A 17,087-nucleotide genomic window follows, 5' to 3' on the forward strand; every position below is an offset into this window, starting at 1 on the left:
CATGGCTGCCATGCCCAACCCAGCACCCGGCCTTTAAAAAAAAAAATCAAAACAACAAAAAAAACTGGACTCACTGGCTGGGGCAGCAGCAAGGAACTCATGGGTGAGTCATAGAAGTGGGTGTGTTTCTGTAGAGCAAGCTTTCATAACTAATCCACTAATCAGTCACCAGCGGCCAAAGAACAGAAAACCCCAGCACAAGTCATCTGGCAGAAAGCTATCATTGTAGGTACACAATGCAGCTTCCCAGCATGGATTACAACTGAGCTGCTTTCTTTAGGAGTACAACAGAAGTGAGTATGCTAGCACCAGTGACACGACTTGCTTTTTATATGGATTTTCTCATTTGTTTATTTTTAAATAAGTTTTGAATTCAGGACAAACTAGGTATTTGTTCAATATAACATTTCCCTGGAAACTGTATCTTATTTAACTGAAATGTGTGATTTATACCTGTGGGGTTAAATAGCAGGCAGTTAAGGATATTTACATATAGAATCAGAACTTTGAATTAAAATATGATGAAAACAGATGGGTTTATGATGTACAACGTTTTCACATGAGTAGCATTGCTAGAGGATGTGATTTTTTTTCAGAGTGATGCTGACCTGTGTGGTTAAGATGGTAATTCAAACAAACTAGAGATAATAGTAGTTGTACTACAAATACTTAGAAGTATTTAATTATATTTTAAATTTAGGAATGTGATTGAATCAAATTGCTTTAACTTCTAGTTATATTGTGTATAATACATTTTCAGTGACTGTTAAATCATGGTAAGACTTAGAATTGGCCAGTGGGGCAGAAACTGATGTCTTTAAGCTACTTCTCTGGGAGGTAATAACAATGATATGCATAAGCTGGGAAAGTGTTCCGTTTTTATTTGAAAATCATCAGACTGTGCTTATAAATCTTATGTTACCACTTCCCTATTTTTGTAGTCTTTAATTAAAGAGTAGTTACTAAATGCTGCAGGTGTTGGGGGAAGAGAGACTTTTGTTATTGTCTGAAGTGTTGTATAAGGATTTCTGATAGAATTCAAGTTGGGCTATTGATAGTTGATTTAAACATTACAGCATGGAAAAATAATGGCAAAATGATGTATCATTTTGACCTGGCTGTTAATAATTTTTAACTTTTTATGTTCTCTTCCTCTTCAAAACCTCAAGCTTTAACGGCTGTGTCCAGGCATAGGAACTTTTGTGGGCTCACTTACCAGTTTCACATTGATGGAAGGATTATGATTACTATCTAAGAGTATACAATTAGACATGATGCCACTAAATAGAAAATGAAAAGTTTTGTATTGCAGTCCACATAATTTCTTGAAGCTGGTGAAGAACATTATAAAACTAACAATAGGGAAAGGTATAGGAGAGGAAGGGAGAATTTAAAACTTGGATGCATAGTATTCTAATACTCCTTGATTTGAGCCAAACACCTAGAAAATTGGTTATAAACTTGAGAGAGTAGTTCTTATTAAAGAGAATTAGGTGACATCTTCAGCTAGCTTATGGTTAATCCATTTAAATCACCTGGCATCTCTTTACCCTTCCCACACAATTATTTTTCCTCAAGTTCCTTGTTTGAAGTCTGGGCAGTAAGAAGGTATATTTGACTCTCATTTTCAATCTTAGCTGCAGACTTGCTAGTAAGACGCATGTTGTAAATTAGAAAATAGCCATTAAATACCACACAGTAGATTGCTGCATCTGTGCCAGAGGAAATGAACTCAGCTGAATCTAAGGAGTTTCCATAATGAAGTAAGAGTACATACATTGGGGATATTCCTTGGGTGTGTGATATTTATTAATAAACAGTGAATGCCTATTCCTAAAGCTCCTAAACTATTCTTAAAAATAAACACTGAAATAATTCAGTTTGAATCTACTTATATTTTTTCTTATTTAGCTGAGTCCCTTTAAAGATTTACGTATCATGTAAATCATATTTATTACTTAATTTCTAGGTTGATTGGTTCAAGATTTGGTCTTTTTCCCATGGATTTTTCTGCAAAAAGAAATTATTTAGACCTTTAGTAACAAGACTGGAGCAAATATGTTTGATTCATTCATATATTGATTTGTAAGAAAAGAACCTAATTGTAACTGTTATGGAAACACATAAGCTGATACAAAAAATTCTTTGAAAAAAAAATCTTTTTTTTAGGATGACTGAGACAAATGAGCTTTTTTTAATACCAATTGTCATAAAATAGCTTGTGACATTGTAATCACACTTTTTTCCTTTGGGCTGCCTGAATTACTGTCTCTGTAATTGTGTTCTAGTCTATTAATTTTTTTTATGTGAGATAAGTTGGAGCCAGATAAATTATTCTGCATAGCTTTTGCTAAAGTTATTCTTTGGTACCGGTGCTAGCAAGTCATGCCTGCTACAGGTCTGCCACAAAGATGGTTGCATTTCAGTGGAAAGTGACAAGCAGTACGTATGCTTCTGAAGGAATAGCCTTAGACAAATGTATTCGTAGTAGATCTGGTGATGATCCCAGTCTTAACCACATCTGTCAATTCAGAGATGGTACCTTATGGCTGGAGGATAGCAAATGTAATGCCTATTGTCAAAAAAAGGGAGACAGAATGATCCAGACCAAGGGTATCAAACTCATCCAGCTGTGTGGGCTGGATACAGCATGAAGGGCCTGTCTGGCACAGGTATCACATGTAGCACATGCCCTGGATGTGCTTCATCCAGACTGGTCCTGCGTGCAGCACATATGCGGGGTCCAGCCTTATGCCCTATATGCGGCGTGCACCAGACTGACTGCATGTCATGAGGTAGGGACAATTTGAGATGTACAGGGAGCACCATGGGCCAGGTGATAGGGCTCCATGGGCCTCCTCTTTGACCCCCTTGATCCAGGCAATTACAAGCCTGTTAGCTTGACTTCAGCAGTAGGTGAGATCTTAGAACATATACTAAAGGAAAGGATAGTTAAGAACGAAACAAAAATGGGAAAAATGCCATTTCTGAGGCATTGGGAGTGTCAGCCATGGCCAAAGCTAAATCATGTGCTGTGGTCTTGCCAATTGCCCAGTTTTGGGGTCAGGAACTTTTCTGTTTTCCCCAGTTGCAATTGTCACAGACAGGTTTTTTCCTACCTCCTTCAGTTATGTGGTGCATGGCCCTTGTCCTAGGATCTTCTTAGGCTATAGTCCACAGCTGCTTCCCTGTCATTGCAATGGTAGGGCATTGGCAGCGCCCTCATCTGCCCTTTTACCAGTGGTATGTTATAGGATGTTCTTTGTGGTTTAGGATATTGTTCCTTGTAGTTGTAGCTGAGGGTTTGATGTACTGTAGGGAGTTTAGGGGAATCTAATCTGTAATTCTGTTCATGCATTTGCAACCTGAGGGAACACAGATAATTAACATTTTATTTCACATAGGTTTTCACTGGGTGCTGCTCATGTTGAAGGATTAGAGATTTTTTTTCCCTGTGTGCAGCATATATCTAGCATGATGAATCACTTTATTTTGATAATGTCTTGATAAAAGGGATTGCACTATAATCTGCTACTTCCTTGATACTTTAAGTGTTGTTCTTTTGATGTAAGTTTTGTGTTTGGCTACTAGCTTTAAAAATGGAAATTTCTTTAAAAATGTGAACTCTTGAGTTTTGCAAAATCAGTCACATAAATTATTGAGCATTAAGTCCATAAAATGTCTACATTATAGGCTGAAAGGAACCATTGTGATAATCTAATCTGATCTCGTGCAGCACAGAACATAGAATTTCCCCGAATTCAATCTTTCAGAACAAGGTTGTATCTTTTTGAAAATCATTCAATTTTTATTTCAAAATTTCCCATAATAGAGAATAAAACCATCCTTGATATGATGTTCAAACGGGTAATTTTTATTTCAGTATTCATAAATTAATGCCATATTTCTAATGCAGTTTGTTGAGTTTCTACTTCAAGGTATTGAATGTAGTTATTCCTTGAGGAGCACTACATTTTCTTGGAGTGCTTGGCCCTCCTTGATTACTGCTGGGGCCAGGTATGTTTGCATTCCATGTACTTGAGACAAGAGAATTATTGCTATCAGTTGCTGCTTGGTCAATACATGCACTTGGATATATTTTGCACATTGTGCAGAGGATTAAAAAAGGGAGAGGGGAGAAGAGTTGTAGGACCAGTGCTCTGTTCTTTTTTCACTACCCTTGGTTTGTGACACTGCCAGTGTCTGCCCTTAGCTTAGTTGCTTAGGGTCTTATTTTATAGATCATCAGTATTTAGTTTCAGGAACTGCATTATCAGTCAGCACCATTTGCCATTAAACAATAATCACAATACATGTCTTTGACCATTCACATGCAGTAAATTTATTGTGTCCAGCATTGGCACACACCTCCACAGTGGCTCTCTTAAACCAAAAGGTAGCCCTCCCTGGGAAATGCAGCATGCTGGCATTTGCATGGCTGGGTATGATAATTTTGTCTAAAGGAGGCTTATGACCCTCAGAAGCATAAAATCTGTCAGTTTTTGTCCCAAAGAACAAATATGATAAATTTGGCTGATGATGTTTTAGATGAGCCCATTGATGACATTGGAATTGGTGTCTACTTCATTAAATTGCCATATCAGAAGATCCATCTACATTAACAAGACAGTACCTGGCAATCTCAGCAGCTGGTTTTTCAAGGATCATGAATGAGAGCTCCGTAACACAGTGAGGCAGTCTGTAGTCCTTTGCCAGCCATCTGGATATGTTTGCAACCAAAAAGAAGTGTCTAGATTTTGCTCCAGGGAAGGTTGGAACATAGTTCAAAATTGTGGCAGGGGTGCTTTAACTAAACACCCCTGCTGCCATTTTGAAACATGGGACACTGAATACATGAGATGCTGCAGCACGCTGGAGCGTTCTTATTAGAACACTCCAGCGAACTCAGTTAATCAAGTCCACTCCAATGAGTTCTAATCAGAATGAGTCGGAGCATATGTAAAAGTGCCCAGTGAGAATCCTTAAAGGACTTGTGAGAGTCTTCCCAACAAAACTGAAGCATCTTCCATTGTGGATCTCGGATTAGTAGTCACAAGCCTGATGAACCCTCTCTGTGAGCCATTATCCTCACACAGGCTTGGAGTGTTGCTGTAGCCATGATGATCTAGGACATGTAAGAGAGGCAAGAGTTATTTGTGCTGTCTCTCATTGGCCCGACTACATTTTGGAATAGATGTTGGAAAAACTTTCAGCCACAAAGTCCAAAGGGGACCTGAGGCAGGGTATTCTGTGCTTGAAGGCTTGTCCAATATTTTCCAACTGTACAGTCTGTCCAGTAAAAATAGCACAGAAAATGACTACTGTCATGCTCATTATTTGGCTTCTCTGCAAAGGTGGCCTTCTTACAGCCTCAATATCAAGTAAAATAATGAGGGAATTAGGAGCCCTTATGTCAGTCCTCTGTTGTGTTCACTTTTATCGTGAAATAGGTTTCCTTAAATGGAACACAACTTCTCCCAAGAATTTCTGAATCCCATGTTAATCAATAGGGCTGTGCAAAGCTTCGGGTACTGATTCAATCTGGAGGAGATTCAGTGGCCAAATCTCTGAATCTGAATTGAATCAGGGGACCAATGAAAAGGTCTGAATCAATTTGAAGCTCTCCGAATTGATTTGGAAAAGATTTGGAGAGCTTTGATGATTCAGGTAGTCCCTGCTTGCTGCCGCAGGGAGCTGGACCCGGACTCCGAGCTGGTAAATAGGGGGCAGGGCAGGGGAGGCTGGAGGAACAGGGAGGGGACCATGGGAGGGGACCCCTGCCAGGTCCCATCCCTTGCCTGAACCTCCTGCCCGCTGCCTTCCCCCGCCCCAGCTCCTGGCCCTTCAAAAAGAAAGCCTTCACTCACTAGCTGCTGCCAGGCAGGGGGGCAATTCCCACTGCCCTCCATGGCCCCATGCTGCATGGGGGGCTCTGCCACAAGCCCCCTGACCCCCGCCTGCTCCCCCAGACCACCTTCCCTCCCCCCCCGGTGGCTGACCCACCTGCCTCAGCTCTGGCCCTTTAAGAAAAAAACTAAAAAAACCCCCAAAACTGCACTCATCGGCTGCTGCAGTGGCCTGGGGGCTTCTGCAGAGCCCCTCCACACAGCAGGGGGCAATGGCGATCATCCCCCCCCCACTGGGCAGCAGTCGGTGAATGGGAGCTTTTTTTTTCAAAAAGACCTGGGAGCTGGGGCGGGCGGGGCAGTCATTGACAGTGGGCGGGAGATGGGGCCTGTGTTATTCAGAGATTTGGCCAATTCAGCAGCAGCCAAATCTCTGAATCAGATTCAGGTGAATCGATTTGGGACAGTGATTCAGATCACTGAATCTAATCACTGTCCCCCGAATTGGCTGAATCAGAATCTGAAGCGAATACTAGCCGCTTCGCACAGGCCTATTAATCGATCCATTCATTTCCTTGCATTTCTTCCAATATCACATACCAACCATGAAGAAATGAAGTTATGTTTCTTACATCTAAAAAAGGCTTTGACCATTTATCTGCAAAAATAGTGACCTTTAAGATCTCCTAGACTTTTTATCCCTCTTTGTAAGGGAATAAAAAATGTTGCAGTTTCCATGTACAGACTTGATAGCTTCTCCTTGACTGTGAACTAATTAAGACATCAGTGGCTTTCTTTGGACATGCTCTATCCTTGATTATATGTTAGGCAGCAACTAGGAATTTCCATTCAGACCTTTATAAAGCATTCTGTCCTAATACAGGTGTCTGCTTCAGATGCCTCTTTCAGGATGGCAGTCCTCTAGACATCATCAGAGTATCTGCCCCAGATGTTGGGAATCCTGTACTCGAATATACGTAGGCAAATGTATTTAAAGAAGAAAGAAAACTTAGTTTTGTGTTGTTACTTTTACAATAACAGGAATAGCATTGAGATTCATAGAAGTTAGGGGCTGGAAGGGACCTCAGGTCCAGTTCCCTGCTCAAGGCAGGAAAGACTGTGTGGTCTGATGACCCCAGTGAGGTGTGCATCCAGTCATCTTTTAAAAATCCCCAGGGAAGGTAACTGTACCACCCCTGTGGGGGAAGTCTGTCCCAGACTCTGGACACACAAACGGTAAAGGAGATTGTTCCTCACGTCTAATCTGAAGTGATCCTCTATCAGTTTATGACCATTATTCCTAGTCTTCCCCTGAGGTGCCTTGGTGAACAGGTGTTCTCTTAGCCCCTCATGTCACCCTTTGCATACTTAAGGGTGGCCACCAAGTCCCTTGTGAGTCTTCTCTTCACCAGGCTGAACGGTGCCATGCCCCTCAGGCTCGCCTCACATGGTCTGTTCTCCAGATCCTCCTTTGGATTCTTTCCAGCTGCGGCCTCACCAATGCTGAGTAGAGCGGGAGGATGCCATCCTTAGTTTTGCTTGTGATGCATCGGTTGTGCATGCCAGAGTGTTGTTCGCTTTGCCAGCACAAGCATTGCACTGGTGTTGTCCTTGCGCATTCCTCTACCAATGCTCCTTTCCCTTTGGCTTCAGATTCTATTATGCTTTAAAGCAGAGGTGTCCAACCATTTTGAATGTGGGGCCGGATCATGAACTTTTTATCACCCAGTGGGCTGGTGAGCCATATTCAGAGACCTCACAGGAAGTGGTATCACATCAGGAAGTGATGTCACATGACCTTCGACACCAATGAAGTTGCAGGAAGTGACAATGAAATGGGTCTAACCAGTTCAAAACTCTCCCTCTATAGCATCCACCTCTGCCACTGTTCGGGACAGGATAGTGAGCTCCACTGCCGCCTCTGCTGGCCAGTGCCGACCTCACCAGACTCCTCCCGTCCCCAGCAGCACATGGGAAGCCGGCTTCAGCTGCATGCTGCTCCGGATGGCACAGACCCGCCCGGGTCGGCACCAGCCAGCAGAAGTAACGGCGGAGCTGTGTGCCGCTCAGGACTGACCAGCGCAGGTAGGGGGAAAGTGCAGCTGAGCCCCTCCTGCTCTGGCTGGGCTCGTCCTGTCCCGAGCAGCACACGCGCACCACGTCGGCAATGTCAAGCTGATGTGGTGCATGTGGGAACCTTGTCCCTTCAGCAGCCATTAGGAAGCTGCTGGGGGAGGGACAAGGGGTGGGAGCGAAAGTAAACAGTGTTTACTTTCATGTCCTGTTGCAGCACCGTGGGCCTCAGAAAATGGCTTGGCGGGCCGCATGGCAGCCTGCAGGCCATGTGTTAGACAAGCCTGCTTTAAAGCATGGGTGATGGAGAAGAAACTGGAGCAGCATTTGGTTCTACTCTGCTCTTTTTACCCATTGTATAGTGTACAGGGATAGGTAGAGCAGATCCATGGGCCAAGTAGGTCCTGCTGTCAAAGCTTCTCTACTTCTGCAGGTATGTGGGGTATATGTGCACCCCACAGTATGTATAAAGGGACACTGCCTTAAAGAACACCATTACTGTGTATGTCAGTAATTCTTTAAGAAATTTCCCAGGTAGCCACATACAGATTATCAGATCATTCCTTTGCCTTCTTTTAATCAAAGCAAAGCAAAATCTTTAAATTAATTTCCCTCCTTTTTTGGATCTTCCCTTATGCCCAAAGGACCTAACCTTATTTCACAGATCATATCCCAAATTCTGATGCCTATTCCATCTGCTGTCTTCCCTGCCACACACTGGTTTGTGCAACTGAGCTCCTTTTGATCTGGAGTTCCAGTTAAAGTCATTACCCATATAGGTGAAGAAGCCTGTGTATGTACAACCAGCTTCAAGAAGAGCCCTTATGTTTTATTCTTCGGAACGAGAGTTTTATCCATCTTCTGTATCTGAAGTCCCAAATGTACTTAAGTACTGTGCAAATAATGCAGATTATTTTATAAAAGGGACATCAGCAACTTTAACAAAAATCAAGTTTGTGGCCTTACCACCTGCCCTTTAGTCTCCTGACTGATTTCAGAGGTTTTACAATCACTTTATGCTATTTGATTTAAAAAACAAACAAAAAAAAAACTTTCAGCAGAGGAGAGTAATTTCTTAGTAAGGGGGAATGATAAAAGAATCTTTGGGATGATTGGGTACACAGTGTAATAGGAGTTGTGGTTAGTAAGTATTTATCAGAACCAGACTTTAAAGCAGAGAAGTGTAACTCAGAATTAATATGCATGAGATTTGACTGGGGAAGTGAAAGGAAAAACTGTCTACTGTGTTTGTTTTTAATATTTAGTATAATGCTCTTACTTGTTATTTAAGTGAAGTGGAAGATGAATTTTCCAGTTAAACATAATTCCTTTATTATACAAATAGTATAGATTTATTTTGCAGCACTGTAGGTAATGCCCATCAGCTTTTCCATTACTATTCTCTTACTTTAAGTGTCTCTTGTATTTCATTCTTTAGAACATTTTTAAGCACTATTTAGGCAGAAAATCTAGTTTATTGTACCTTTTTAAGGTTCAGAATAAACCAGCGGTTTCAGGCATTCTTGCTTCTAGGTTTGGTTTATTTATTTATGATATTTATTTTCAAAGAAGAGTCTTATACTCACTGTTAATCCACAGTTATCATCTCTGTATAGTGGGGAAGTAACATCACTGTAATCCTGTTGAGGTAGATCACAGTAACAACACAAGCTCTCCCCTAAAGGGGTAGGAAGCAGCATTTTAAAGTGTCTGTATATATGTGAACATGCTTGAGGCCTCCCTAGATTAATAATTCACTTGCTTGAGCTGTTATGTTCCCTTGAGAAATGTTTCTTTAAATGCCTGCTCTCACCCTAAGGGGTGGTAAATACATGAAAGGGAATGAAGAAAGGAGCATGAAAGAGATGTAAATGTAGTTATTAATGTTTGTGACCAATTCCCTCTATTAGCCCTAGTCTCCTCTTGGTTTCTCAGCTGCCTCTGCTACAGCCTACGGGCATCATATCTCGGTAGGCTAGGACACCTTTGTCTGTCCACTTGCTCCACAGTTAAGGCCATGTCTACGCTAAAGAGCTCTGCTTTCGTAGTATGCTTTCCCAGTGAAAGTGCTTTTAATTTAGGCACGGATTATACTGGCAAAGTTGTCCTTTTAACCAGCACAGCCTATTCTACTACCACCCTCCTGCATGATTGGCCTATAGTTAGGGACCTACCAAATTCGCAGCTAAAGTGGGCTGCTCAGCAGCTCATTTAATCTTGCAGGTTCCCCCACACCCCCATTCAGGTGGCTGATTGGCTGGGGGTCCACAGTAACCCTGCTGCTTGGTGCTGGCTGGCTGGGAGACAAAAATGGTGCCACGTTTAGAACCATGGTTTTTGCCTCCCTGCTGATCAAGAGCAAGGTGGGGGACAGCATAACAGATTAAAGGACCGGGTGCGCAGCCCACTTCTGCTGTGAATTTGGTAGGCCCCTAACCATAGCACTAAAAGTGCAGTTCCACAGGCAGCACTGTACCTATAGTGTGCTGCTTCTGGCACAGTTGCATCAGTTGGGGACCAGCTGATTTATCTCCCCAGTTACCTGCACGTATATGAGGTTTTGAACTTCTCACGTGTGGACCACTAGGGATGCAAGGGTTCTTGGTGATCCCCATTCACAGACTAGCTTGACTGGGTGCTTCATGTTTCATTCAGATCTCGTTAGAACTACTGAAGCATTTTTTCTTTTGAAAGAAATGCGAGTTGTCAACAGGTTTTCCCTAGGCCCTTTGTCAAAATATTGTAATGTAATTTCTGGTTGCAGGATTTCTTAATGAGTTGTGGGCAGGGAACAAATTGCCCAGGGTAATTTTAAATCTCTGTATGGACCTATGCCTGCCTACTAGCCTGTAGTAGCTTTAATAGAGGTCAATTTTCTTGGTTATATGATAGTAGAGTTTTGCAGGGAGAGACTGAGGAGGCTGAAGTTACAATTTGAGCTCCACAGAGCTCCATCAAGTTATACCTGAGCTAAACGGTGCAGACACGGAGAGAGCTAATTGGCAAAAAGTGATGTGCCATTGAAATACCACATTTCTTATTGCAAAAGCTGTTGTGACAGGCAGTTATGCGATGGTGCATTTCCTTTGGTTGTGAATGCATTGTGTGGGACATGTACATGTCATCACTGAGTTTTTATCTTTATGCAGTTGTTGGGGGGAGGGATGATATTCAATGCATTTTGATTTAAAGGGATAACAAATTACACATTTTATTCTGATCAATTTAAACAGAAATCGAAATGGAGACTTTTGTTGGTAAACTAATACTTGAGCCAGGCTTTGTGCAGAATTTGACAAAAAACCCACAAACTAATCGTATGCATTTGTTTTGTTCTGGTTTGTTTTTTAAGGACTGCAGGTTGGTTTTATATATACTGGAACACCAAGCAAGATAAGTTAACTCAAGCCTCGTGTAAACAATGCATTTGAGTATGAATCCCAGGTAGCCTTGGAAGTGAAAGTAGTTCTGTTATCTCTGGCTGGAAGCTAAACGTGATGACGGCCTGGTCTATGGTGGAGAAGTTAAAAATGGAGAAGAGGCGCTCCAGAGAAGACAGGACTGCAGAACAGGATACCGGTGACTGCAGTGCTGAGTCTGAGGAATGGACAAGCTCAGAAAGCGAGCCTGAGCAACCATGCTTCAGCAGCAGCAGCAACACTCAGTGGAGAGAGAAGGAGACTTCCACTAAACCACACAGGCAGCTCTGCCGCTCCCCGTGTCTCGATCGCCCAAGTTTCTCACAGAGCAGTATCCTACAAGACTTGAAGCTGGAAGAAACCAAAACAAACCTGGATAAGGAATACCAGGCTAAAATGGATTTTGCTTTAAAGCTCGGGTATGCTGGAGATCAGATTCAGGCTGTGTTGAATAAGTTGGGAGCAGATGCTCTCATCAATGACATTTTGGCAGAGCTTGTGAGACTTGGCAACAAGAGTGAGTCAGAGGGTCAAGGCAGTGCTAGCAGTAGCACTGGTACTCTAGTGCCAAGGGGTCCTTGTCCGAAGGAGATTGCAAGTCCTGAACTGTCGCTTGAAGATGAAGTGGTCGATAACAGTGACAACTTAAGACCAATTGTCATTGACGGAAGTAATGTGGCTATGAGGTAGGCTTCAGCATTAGCATCTCTTAAAGAATCAAACATTCTTATATCTAAAACTCAACTTCAGCTGTTATCTTTTGAAATGTATTCAAATTAAAGGTAAATGGTTCTGTTTAAATTTAAGTCTCTTGAGACCAAAAATCAACATTTTAAATATAGTGATATTCTTTCTTTTTTGCAATTCATTGTCCAAAAGTAAGCCCTGTGACTGCGTAGACAATTGAGGCTGTCAGTTATATTCATTTTAAAAGAAGCACAATAGCCATGACACATAACTAACTCACCATGTGATTTTTTTTTTCCACTGAGAGAGGATCTGTCTGTATTTGGTCTTGTTAAACTCTTAAAAACGACAGAGTTCCTTAGCCAATCTTATAGTTTGCTTTTTGAATTGAATAATTTCAGAAAATTCAGTTTTCTTATAGAGCACCTTTGTAAGTCTTGTATTTTAAAATGTATTATAAAAATCTAAAGGTATATTTTTGATAAAGGTTTTTCTGCTTTTCAGTTGTTTGAAAGGATCCTCAGGATGAACTTACAAACATTCCCAAACATCACATCTTACCTACCACCTGTTTCCCTTCACACTTTCCTTTCTCACTATGATGACATCTTCAAATTCAGCTTGACTGCTATTAATAATGCAGAAGCTGGGAAAGAATATACCCCTGAGTTTCTTGCAGCACATTTCATAAGTGATATTGTCATGTTAGTTTGAGAAAGGAGATGCTCAGCAACAAAACAATGCAGTAAGCTGCTATATATATAGTTTTTTAAGGTGCACAAAAGAAACAGGGTTTTTTCAGTTCTCACTCTCACTTAGAGCTGTTGTGCAGAACCCTTTGTGGTCTGTGATTCTACTGCTTGGATATTTGACACAGAATGTAATCTGTTCTGTTAATGATATGACCAAGATAAAAAAAGGGAAATTAATTATCACTGATGAACATTTTAACAGAAACATTTGGTGTTGTACTTGTCCCACAATACAGAATAACTTCCTAGGTTTTATGGGTGCTAGAAGTATCAGTTGTCTCATTGTTCTAGATATCTGGGGCCACTTTTCCAGTGTATTTATATATTAAGTACAACATTTTTACATAATAGGAAATACAGAGGGAAAAGTAAAAAATGGAATTTCTTATTGAAATATTTATTATATTCATTGTTACTTTTTTTTAAAGTTGCTTTTTAAAAGTATTTGAATATCCAGAATGATGCCAAAACTCAGAAGTGTTTTACTACAGATAATAAGTCTGTTTTACTGTGCAGCTAAGAGGCTGAACTAATGCGTGATCTGAAGTTTTATGTAATTTCAGTTTCTGGATAGCAGAAATACCTGTGAAAGTATACATTATGGTATTTCCAAAAACCTGCTCCTGGAGGAAGAGACAGCCTTGACAGTGTAACTGTCTAGATATATTTGAGCTCACTTATTGGGATTCATTGACATTGGTGTTAGTACCTGTTTAAATATAAAACAGATTATACCTGTTGTGTTTTCTTTGCAAATTCGCACCAATTATGTGTGCAGTGTGGATCCAGTTAGGTGGCTTAAATCCGTAGTACAGATAATGGGGAAATAGCTGTTGTAATTTTGAGAGAGGAAATTTGTGAGTGTAATCAGAAAAATTGAAGTGAAGAGTTGTTAACATCTTACGTAATTAAAACCTACTTTCTCCAAATGTATGTTTAAAAATTAGATGGCAGTGAATTAATGACACAAAGTTTGACAGTCAAGAAATGACAGATTAGGAAATAAATACAGGAGAGGGAACAGGAATACTTATCTTTGATTATAAAACAGTATTGAAGATCTGGGACAAATTTATGGAGGGAGTAGGATGACAGAAAGGAGTTCTTCCTCTCCAGTTACAGTGTGTTTTATGTGGAGTCATGTTGGCAGTTCCCAGGTTGCAATGCAAAGTGGATCGTGTTCGGGTTTCCCCAGGCTTCTAGATTTAATTGGTTGCCATATAGGTCTGGGAAGGAGTTGTTTCTCCTGCTGCTGCTACAGATATTAGTGTTTTTTGTGTGCGTTTGAGCAAGGCAAACCTCTGTTGCTTTCACAGAGGCACTAGGTGTTGGTTGCAGCCAGGGTTGGGGATTTTGACTGGGATGTGCCAGTGATCCACCTGGTGGTTCCTGGCTAGAGGGTCTCGCTCTTCCACTCAGGGTCACACCAATTGCCACATTTGGGATCAGGACGGAATTTTACTCCACAGTTAGATTTGTCATGGATGGGGGGGAGGGGGGTATTTTTTCCTCTGCAATGAAGAACGTGGTCCTCTTCCTTGGATTTCTGAAGTGTATTATAACAGATCACTTCCTGTCTTTGCAGTGGCATGTTGGGGTGTTCCTGTTGTTTCAGGGCATGAGGGTTTGGTGGTTGCACATTAGGGTTGTACGTGCAGTTTTGTTTGGAATAGGCTGGATGCACACTTGCTTAGAATGGTTTAAGAAAGGGATGATTCTGCCTTGATGAGGGGTTGGACTAGATCAGGGGTGGCCAACCTGCAGCCCGAGTGCCACAGGCAGCCTCTGTGTGGCAGGCAGTAGATCAGGGAGGGGACAGCTAGCACAACAGCAGATAGGGCATGAAGCAGAACAAAGCAGCAAATCGGGTAGGGAGCACAGGGCTGAGAGTAGAAGTAAGAGAAGCAGATTGGGCAGGGGAAGGAGATTGGGGTGCCATTTGGGAAAGGATGCAATGCTCATTTTGTGGCAGAGCTGCCAAAAAGGTTGGTCCTACTGGACTAGATGCTCTCCTGAGGTCCCTTCCAGCTCTTCTTTTTTGTGACTCCGATTCCAAGTTAACGTTTCTAAATTCTCTCTAATTCAGAAACCAGTTTAATTGAAAATTCAGCATTTTTTCACAGATTACATGTTGTAACTTTGGAGTGCATGTTGTTTGTTCATGCTAAAGATTGATACGAACCCAGTGGAAAAACTGATTCTAGCCTTGATACAGGGACCCTACAAAACTGCTTTGCCATACTTTTTGTATAAAAAGTCCACTTATTCTATTTGTCTTCTTTTTCCCTCATACACTGTGTTCCTTGTAGGAGGCTGTTTGTACAGTGATATCTCGACCTTCCTTGATAGAATTTTAACCCTGCACCCAATAACACGCAGTCCCTGGGCTCACCTGCACATAATTTGCATACAGAATCCTGTACTTTACAAGTGCTTATTATCTATGGGATGGATGAAACAAATCAGAGTTGTTTGATGTACTTTGTAGATGAATATTTTGAAAGAACACAGTCTGAAATCTAAGAGGAAGTATTGTAAATACTGCTCTGGGCATTTGTACCTGGAAGTCTAGGTATGTGTTTACTTATATGAAGTGTAGCCTGGATAGAAACCAAAATAGAAAACTGACCCAGGCTGTTGTATTTTTGGCTGAACAATACTCACTTGCTTTGTACACGATAAAATATGAATTTGGGAAGTGGACATAAAAACAGTGTCATTAACAGTAAGCTTTATGTTTAGAATTGGGTAGGTCTCTAATGAAGTTTCATATATGCAGAAAGGTTATATCCTAGCTACGTAAGGCAGTATTTCCTTGATAATCAGAAACTGAAGAAACTAGTAATGATAGTTGTGCAACAATCCAAGCAAATCCTAAAAGAACATTGATTCAGTGACTGATTATGTATTTTAGACTTCCGCTACATGAGTGAGACTCATGCATTTGTTTGACTGTAAATAAAAGGTGCAGGTTGAATGGTTTACAGCTTTTAAAAGCCTGATGTAATTTGAAAACGTACTGCAATTGTTGACTTAGCATCCAAGTTGCCGTAACAGTTACAGTAGACCCCTGATTTATCCTATTCCGACTTACGCATCTCACGTTTATGTGATTTTTTTTTTTTTTCTTTTATGAGGGTCTGGACTGGAAAATGTCCGAGATGCGTGTTATTCGCATATACGCGAATCTCGTGAGTGTTTGCATATATATATGCACATATATACGTGAACGCCTCACAAGATTTGCAGGTGGAATCAAGCAGAGCTGTGCCACCATTGTGGTAGCAGCATCTCAAGATACATAGGCAAGACGCTAGATGCGCCTCCTAAGGGTGATTCTGCTGAGAAAAGGGGAAAAAAAGCTATGACTAAGGTATGTCTGGGATATGCAACCCCTCACTATTCTATTATTTCCTATGGGGAACGTCCAATTCAACTTACACGAAATTCCCCCGGAGTGCAATACTTGTGTAAATTGTGGGTCTGCTGTATATACAGGTGCTATTTCTGATCTAGCACAGAATTTCACAGTAATCTAGAACAATAGTGTAGCAAAGAGGTGGTATTCAGATAGGCAGCCACTACCTTTGCAGGTATAGCTGGTTAATATGACTTTTTACTGTAAAATGCAAATTCACTGAAACCAAAACTTCCTTGTGGGAAGTTGCAAAAAGTAAGGAGTCTTTGGTTTTGTCTTTTATTGAACCACTGTATAGCTGGGAGAAATGGTAGACAAGCTTTCAGGCACAAAGTGCTCTTCCTCCAGTCCGGGGAAAGAAGTAGTTACAGCCTAATCTAAATACCAAATACAATTATTTTTGTGTGTAAATGAAAATGGTTACCTAAAGAAGTTAAACAGGGCTTGAAACTTGGAGCAAAGAGAAATTACTGGAAGTAGCTAAAAAACAGATAAAGGGCCATTGTAATAGATAACCTAAATAAGTGAAAGAATGAGACCATTTATAGGGTAAGAGGGTTGTTATTACCTGTCGAGTACAGAGATTAGCAGAGAGAGCAGGTAAATTTAGTTGAGCCAGAAAACCATTATCTGTATTCAGCCCATGGTTTTTAGTATCTGGTAAAGTTACAAATTTTTGTTCCCAGGCCCATCTTCTGAAGGTATGTTATAGATTACCCTTGAGTACAAGGACTGAGGAATGGAGTGGGTCTGCTGTGAAAGACTTCTCCCACTGGTGCTCCTGTCTTTCATCATTTTTCTGAGAGTTCATTTTGCAGCATAGTGGTGGTTGTTTGCACCCACGTAGTTTCCGTGAGGGTACGTCATGCACTGGATGAGGCATATCACATTG

General features: G+C 41.2%; 1 protein-coding gene across 2 annotated transcripts in view; it reads left to right on the forward strand.

The window, feature by feature from the left end:
* The window catches only part of ZC3H12B (zinc finger CCCH-type containing 12B), a 96,540-nt gene that overhangs the window by 68,687 nt on the left and 10,766 nt on the right, over positions 1–17,087 (forward strand). Inside the window, exons 1-2 of one of the 2 annotated variants that reach the window (XM_019521080.1) lie at positions 101–293; positions 11,272–12,024. In XM_019521080.1, coding sequence (XP_019376625.1) covers positions 11,417–12,024 — 608 coding nt within the window. In that variant the 5' untranslated portion in view covers positions 101–293; positions 11,272–11,416. Of the gene's footprint in view, positions 1–100; positions 294–11,271; positions 12,025–17,087 lie in introns of those variants that run through there. The other variant, XM_019521079.1, reaches the window with a different exon arrangement.

Source organism: Gavialis gangeticus, unplaced genomic scaffold (genome assembly GCF_001723915.1).
Source record: "Gavialis gangeticus isolate Ggan-Ray unplaced genomic scaffold, GavGan_comp1, whole genome shotgun sequence".
In the NCBI taxonomy this organism is placed as follows: domain Eukaryota; kingdom Metazoa; phylum Chordata; order Crocodylia; family Gavialidae; genus Gavialis; species Gavialis gangeticus.